Source organism: Protomyctophum parallelum (genome assembly GCF_964188405.1).
Source record: "Protomyctophum parallelum genome assembly, chromosome: 5".
In the NCBI taxonomy this organism is placed as follows: Eukaryota; Metazoa; Chordata; class Actinopteri; order Myctophiformes; family Myctophidae; genus Protomyctophum; species Protomyctophum parallelum.
This window is the reverse complement of record NC_139702.1, coordinates 725,834-732,487: the sequence shown is the minus strand read 5'-3', so window position 1 is coordinate 732,487 and position 6,654 is coordinate 725,834. Positions and strand designations below refer to the sequence as shown.

Genomic DNA, 6,654 nt, shown 5'->3' with positions numbered 1-6,654 from the left:
GTGAGTGTGTGTAGTGAACGTGGCTCAGTGTGAGTGTGTGTAGTGAACGTGGCTCAGTGTGAGTGTGTGTAGTGAACGTGGCTCAGTGTGAGTGTGCGTAGTGAACGTGGCTCAGTGTGAGTGTGTGTAGTGAACGTGGCTCAGTGTGAGTGTGTGTAGTGAACGTGGCTCAGTGTGAGTGTGTATAGTGAACGTGGCTCAGTGTGAGTGTGTATAGTGAACGTGGCTCAGTGTGAGTGTGCATAGTGAACGTGGCTCAGTGTGAGTGTGTGTAGTGAACGTGGCTCAGTGTGAGTGTGTGTAGTGAACGTGGCTCAGTGTGAGTGTGTGTAGTGAACGTGGCTCAGTGTGAGTGTGTGTAGTGAATGTGGCTCAGTGTGAGTGTGTGTGTAGTGAACGTGGCTCAGTGTGAGTGTGTATAGTGAACGTGGCTCAGTGTGAGTGTGTATAGTGAACGTGGCTCAGTGTGAGTGTGTAGTGAACCTGGCTCAGTGTGAGTGTGTGTGTAGTGAATGTGGCTCAGTGTGAGTGTGTATAGTGAACGTGGCTCAGTGTGAGTGTGTGTAGTGAACGTGGCTCAGTGTGAGTGTGTGTAGTGAACGTGGCTCAGTGTGAGTGTGTGTAGTGAACGTGGCTCAGTGTGAGTGTGTGTAGTGAACGTGGCTCAGTGTGAGTGTGTGTAGTGAACGTGGCTCAGTGTGAGTGTGTGTAGTGAACGTGGCTCAGTGTGAGTGTGTGTAGTGAACGTGGCTCAGTGTGAGTGTGTATAGTGAACGTGGCTCAGTGTGAGTGTGTGTAGTGAACGTGGCTCAGTGTGAGTGTGTGTAGTGAACGTGGCTCAGTGTGAGTGTGTGTAGTGAACGTGGCTCAGTGTGAGTGTGTATAGTGAACGTGGCTCAGTGTGAGTGTGTATAGTGAACGTGGCTCAGTGTGAGTGTGTGTAGTGAACGTGGCTCAGTGTGAGTGTGTATAGTGAACGTGGCTCAGTGTGAGTGTGTATAGTGAACGTGGCTCAGTGTGAGTGTGCATAGTGAACGTGGCTCAGTGTGAGTGTGTGTAGTGAACGTGGCTCAGTGTGAGTGTGTGTAGTGAACGTGGCTCAGTGTGAGTGTGCGTAGTGAATGTGGCTCAGTGTGAGTGTGTGTAGTGAATGTGGCTCAGTGTGAGTGTGTAGTGAACATGGCTCAGTGTGAGTGTGTATAGTGAACGTGGCTCAGTGTGAGTGTGTGTAGTGAACGTGGCTCAGTGTGAGTGTCTCTAGTGAACGTGGCTCAGTGTGAGTGTGTGTAGTGAACGTGGCTCAGTGTGAGTGTGTATAGTGAATGTGGCTCAGTGTGAGTGTGTGTAGTGAACATGGCTCAGTGTGAGTGTGTGTAGTGAACGTGGCTCAGTGTGAGTGTGTATAGTGAACGTGGCTCAGTGTGAGTGTGTGTAGTGAACGTGGCTCAGTGTGAGTGTGTGTAGTGAACATGGCTCAGTGTGAGTGTGTATAGTGAACGTGGCTCAGTGTGAGTGTGTGTAGTGAACGTGGCTCAGTGTGAGTGTGTGTATAGTGAACGTGGCTCAGTGTGAGTGTGTGTAGTGAACGTGGCTCAGTGTGAGTGTGTGTAGTGAACGTGGCTCAGTGTGAGTGTGTGTAGTGAACGTGGCTCAGTGTGAGTGTGTGTAGTGAACATGGCTCAGTGTGAGTGTGTGTAGTGAACGTGGCTCAGTGTGAGTGTGTGTAGTGAACGTGGCTCAGTGTGAGTGTGTGTAGTGAACGTGGCTCAGTGTGAGTGTGTATAGTGAACGTGGCTCAGTGTGAGTGTCTCTAGTGAACGTGGCTCAGTGTGAGTGTGTGTAGTGAACGTGGCTCAGTGTGAGTGTGTAGTGAACGTGGCTCAGTGTGAGTGTGTATAGTGAACGTGGCTCAGTGTGAGTGTGTGTAGTGAACGTGGCTCAGTGTGAGTGTCTCTAGTGAACGTGGCTCAGTGTGAGTGTGTATAGTGAACGTGGCTCAGTGTGAGTGTGTATAGTGAACGTGGCTCAGTGTGAGTGTGCATAGTGAACGTGGCTCAGTGTGAGTGTGTAGTGAACGTGGCTCAGTGTGAGTGTGTATAGTGAACGTGGCTCAGTGTGAGTGTGTAGTGAACGTGGCTCAGTGTGAGTGTGTGTAGTGAACGTGGCTCAGTGTGAGTGTGTGTAGTGAACGTGGCTCAGTGTGAGTGTGTATAGTGAACGTGGCTCAGTGTGAGTGTGTGTAGTGAACGTGGCTCAGTGTGAGTGTGTATAGTGAACGTGGCTCAGTGTGAGTGTGTATAGTGAACGTGGCTCAGTGTGAGTGTGTATAGTGAACGTGGCTCAGTGTGAGTGTGTGTAGTGAACGTGGCTCAGTGTGAGTGTGTATAGTGAACGTGGCTCAGTGTGAGTGTGTGTAGTGAACGTGGCTCAGTGTGAGTGTGTAGTGAACGTGGCTCAGTGTGAGTGTGTGTAGTGAACGTGGCTCAGTGTGAGTGTGTGTATAGTGAACGTGGCTCAGTGTGAGTGTGTATAGTGAACGTGGCTCAGTGTGAGTGTGTGTAGTGAATGTGGCTCAGTGTGAGTGTGTGTAGTGAACATGGCTCAGTGTGAGTGTGTGTATAGTGAACGTGGCTCAGTGTGAGTGTGTATAGTGAACGTGGCTCAGTGTGAGTGTGTGTAGTGAATGTGGCTCAGTGTGAGTGTGTGTAGTGAATGTGGCTCAGTGTGAGTGTGTGTAGTGAACGTGGCTCAGTGTGAGTGTGTATAGTGAACGTGGCTCAGTGTGAGTGTCTCTAGTGAACATGGCTCAGTGTGAGTGTGTATAGTGAACGTGGCTCAGTGTGAGTGTGTGTAGTGAACGTGGCTCAGTGTGAGTGTGTGTAGTGAACGTGGCTCAGTGTGAGTGTGTGTAGTGAATGTGGCTCAGTGTGAGTGTGTGTAGTGAATGTGGCTCAGTGTGAGTGTGTATAGTGAACGTGGCTCAGTGTGAGTGTGTGTAGTGAACGTGGCTCAGTGTGAGTGTGTGTAGTGAACGTGGCTCAGTGTGAGTGTGTGTAGTGAACGTGGCTCAGTGTGAGTGTGTGTAGTGAACGTGGCTCAGTGTGAGTGTGTATAGTGAACGTGGCTCAGTGTGAGTGTGTGTAGTGAACGTGGCTCAGTGTGAGTGTGTGTAGTGAACGTGGCTCAGTGTGAGTGTGTATAGTGAACGTGGCTCAGTGTGAGTGTGTGTAGTGAACGTGGCTCAGTGTGAGTGTGTGTAGTGAACGTGGCTCAGTGTGAGTGTGTGTAGTGAACGTGGCTCAGTGTGAGTGTGTGTAGTGAACGTGGCTCAGTGTGAGTGTGTGTAGTGAACGTGGCTCAGTGTGAGTGTGTGTAGTGAACGTGGCTCAGTGTGAGTGTGTGTAGTGAACGTGGCTCAGTGTGAGTGTGTGTAGTGAACGTGGCTCAGTGTGAGTGTGCGTAGTGAACGTGGCTCAGTGTGAGTGTGTGTAGTGAACGTGGCTCAGTGTGAGTGTGTGTAGTGAACGTGGCTCAGTGTGAGTGTGTATAGTGAACATGGCTCAGTGTGAGTGTGTGTAGTGAACGTGGCTCAGTGTGAGTGTGTGTAGTGAACATGGCTCAGTGTGAGTGTGTGTAGTGAACGTGGCTCAGTGTGAGTGTGTGTAGTGAACGTGGCTCAGTGTGAGTGTGTGTAGTGAACGTGGCTCAGTGTGAGTGTGTGTAGTGAATGTGGCTCAGTGTGAGTGTGTGTATAGTGAACGTGGCTCAGTGTGAGTGTGTATAGTGAACGTGGCTCAGTGTGAGTGTGTATAGTGAACGTGGCTCAGTGTGAGTGTGTGTAGTGAATGTGGCTCAGTGTGAGTGTGTGTAGTGAACGTGGCTCAGTGTGAGTGTGTATAGTGAACGTGGCTCAGTGTGAGTGTCTCTAGTGAACATGGCTCAGTGTGAGTGTGTATAGTGAACGTGGCTCAGTGTGAGTGTGTGTAGTGAACGTGGCTCAGTGTGAGTGTGTGTAGTGAATGTGGCTCAGTGTGAGTGTGTGTAGTGAATGTGGCTCAGTGTGAGTGTGTGTAGTGAATGTGGCTCAGTGTGAGTGTGTGTATAGTGAACATGGCTCAGTGTGAGTGTGTGTAGTGAACGTGGCTCAGTGTGAGTGTGTGTAGTGAATGTGGCTCAGTGTGAGTGTGTAGTGAACGTGGCTCAGTGTGAGTGTGTGTAGTGAACGTGGCTCAGTGTGAGTGTGTATAGTGAACGTGGCTCAGTGTGAGTGTGTGTAGTGAACGTGGCTCAGTGTGAGTGTGCGTAGTGAACGTGGCTCAGTGTGAGTGTGTGTAGTGAATGTGGCTCAGTGTGAGTGTGTATAGTGAACGTGGCTCAGTGTGAGTGTGTATAGTGAACGTGGCTCAGTGTGAGTGTGTGTAGTGAACGTGGCTCAGTGTGAGTGTGTGTAGTGAACGTGGCTCAGTGTGAGTGTGTATAGTGAACATGGCTCAGTGTGAGTGTGTATAGTGAACGTGGCTCAGTGTGAGTGTGTGTAGTGAACGTGGCTCAGTGTGAGTGTGTATAGTGAACGTGGCTCAGTGTGAGTGTGTGTAGTGAACGTGGCTCAGTGTGAGTGTGTATAGTGAACGTGGCTCAGTGTGAGTGTGTATAGTGAACGTGGCTCAGTGTGAGTGTGTGTAGTGAACGTGGCTCAGTGTGAGTGTGTATAGTGAACGTGGCTCAGTGTGAGTGTGTGTAGTGAACATGGCTCAGTGTGAGTGTGTATAGTGAACGTGGCTCAGTGTGAGTGTGTATAGTGAACGTGGCTCAGTGTGAGTGTGTGTAGTGAACGTGGCTCAGTGTGAGTGTGTATAGTGAACGTGGCTCAGTGTGAGTGTGTATAGTGAACGTGGCTCAGTGTGAGTGTGTGTAGTGAACGTGGCTCAGTGTGAGTGTGCATAGTGAACGTGGCTCAGTGTGAGTGTGTATAGTGAACGTGGCTCAGTGTGAGTGTGTATAGTGAACGTGGCTCAGTGTGAGTGTGTGTAGTGAACGTGGCTCAGTGTGAGTGTGTATAGTGAACGTGGCTCAGTGTGAGTGTGTGTAGTGAACGTGGCTCAGTGTGAGTGTGTGTAGTGAACGTGGCTCAGTGTGAGTGTGTGTAGTGAACGTGGCTCAGTGTGAGTGTGTATAGTGAACGTGGCTCAGTGTGAGTGTGTGTAGTGAACGTGGCTCAGTGTGAGTGTGCATAGTGAACGTGGCTCAGTGTGAGTGTGTATAGTGAACGTGGCTCAGTGTGAGTGTGTATAGTGAACGTGGCTCAGTGTGAGTGTGTATAGTGAACGTGGCTCATTCCCCCGTATGAATCTGATCTCAGGTCAGAATGGGATAGTGAACGTGGCTCATTCCCCTGACAATAATGCTTCTTGTCTGGCGCGATGAATAGAAAATGTTGCTGTGGCCATTAGACAGTGTAGTATCTTCTCTCTGTACGGCTGTAAAATAGGGTTTAAATATTCTGTGTGTAATGCTGTACTGTACGGCCAGCCTAAAGGGCTCTGTGATGGCTTTAGTGTTCGGCACGCATGAGAGAGCCATGCACCGGTAACTTATAAAGCATTTAGTGGTGTGTGCACTGGGGTGTAAAGTACTCACACTGACGATACTGATGCTACTCAGAACCCAATGCACCGCACACACCTAAAACCACACCTAAAACTCTCTTGCACACACACACGCACGCACACATACACGTCAATCTGGAACTCCCCCCCCCCCACACCACTCACTTCACACGGGTGTGATTTATGTTTACTCAATGCACTGCTCAGTCAGTCAATAAAACCTTAAATCAACCAAAAACAAATACATGCTCTATTCATTTAAATAAAGTTAAAATACTGAGATTTCTGCATGGTAAAGCATATCAAGTGCTTGTGTGTGTGTGTGTGTGTGTGTGTGTGTGTGTGTGTGTGTGTGTGTGTGTGTGTGTGCATGTTGTGTGCGTGCCCGTACCTGTGTTGTAATGCTTGGTACAGTATCTCATATCTAATTCGTCCTTCAGGAGGAATTGGGGGAGGGTCAGCCCCTCAGCCACTTGGACGGGTCCATTCTCCTGCCACTCAAAGATCAGGTCGTTCATGGTGTAACCAACTGCACAGAAAAAGAAGAAAACATGACATTTAGCTATGCTGCAGTGATAGAATACAAGAAGACTCGCCCCGTTTCTGTTTTCCTCCCAGACTTTTCCCCAGTGAGGGGTGGCAGAGGCTGGACAGCAGACGGCTGGATTTTGAATTTCTCTAACTATAAACTTTCATGACAGCAGAACAGCCTAAGTACAAATATAATTTATGAAAAGCTACTACAGTGAAGTCTGTTCACAGAAGTTGTTGTAGGATAATGTGGGGATTATCTGACGAGGTACCATTTGAGGGGGCAAAACCTTACATATACTAAATAATACTAAATTGTTTATAAGGTCAATATAAGTAGCCTTTCCACAGGAGTATCTTTTTATGTTTTTCCAAAAAGAATACAAACAGCCAATAGCATATTACAAAGTTATCCCCCTCACTGGGGAAAATTCCGGGAGGAAAAACGGGGTGAGTCTTCTTGTTACCCAGTGATTTTGTTTCTTTCTTCTTATTAGGAATTCAATGTGAGGGTACA

At 48.7% G+C, this 6,654-nt stretch overlaps 1 protein-coding gene across 1 annotated transcript in view; it reads right to left on the bottom strand.

The window, feature by feature from the left end:
* Positions 1-6,654, bottom strand: part of LOC310859182 (glycine receptor subunit alphaZ1-like) — a gene marked incomplete at both ends in the record, with an annotated part of 113,571 nt that overhangs the window by 43,146 nt on the left and 63,771 nt on the right. The window contains one exon of the mRNA XM_083765583.1: positions 5,998-6,135. Within this exon, the coding sequence (XP_083621709.1) occupies positions 5,998-6,135 (138 nt within the window). The remainder of the gene's footprint in view (positions 1-5,997; positions 6,136-6,654) is intronic.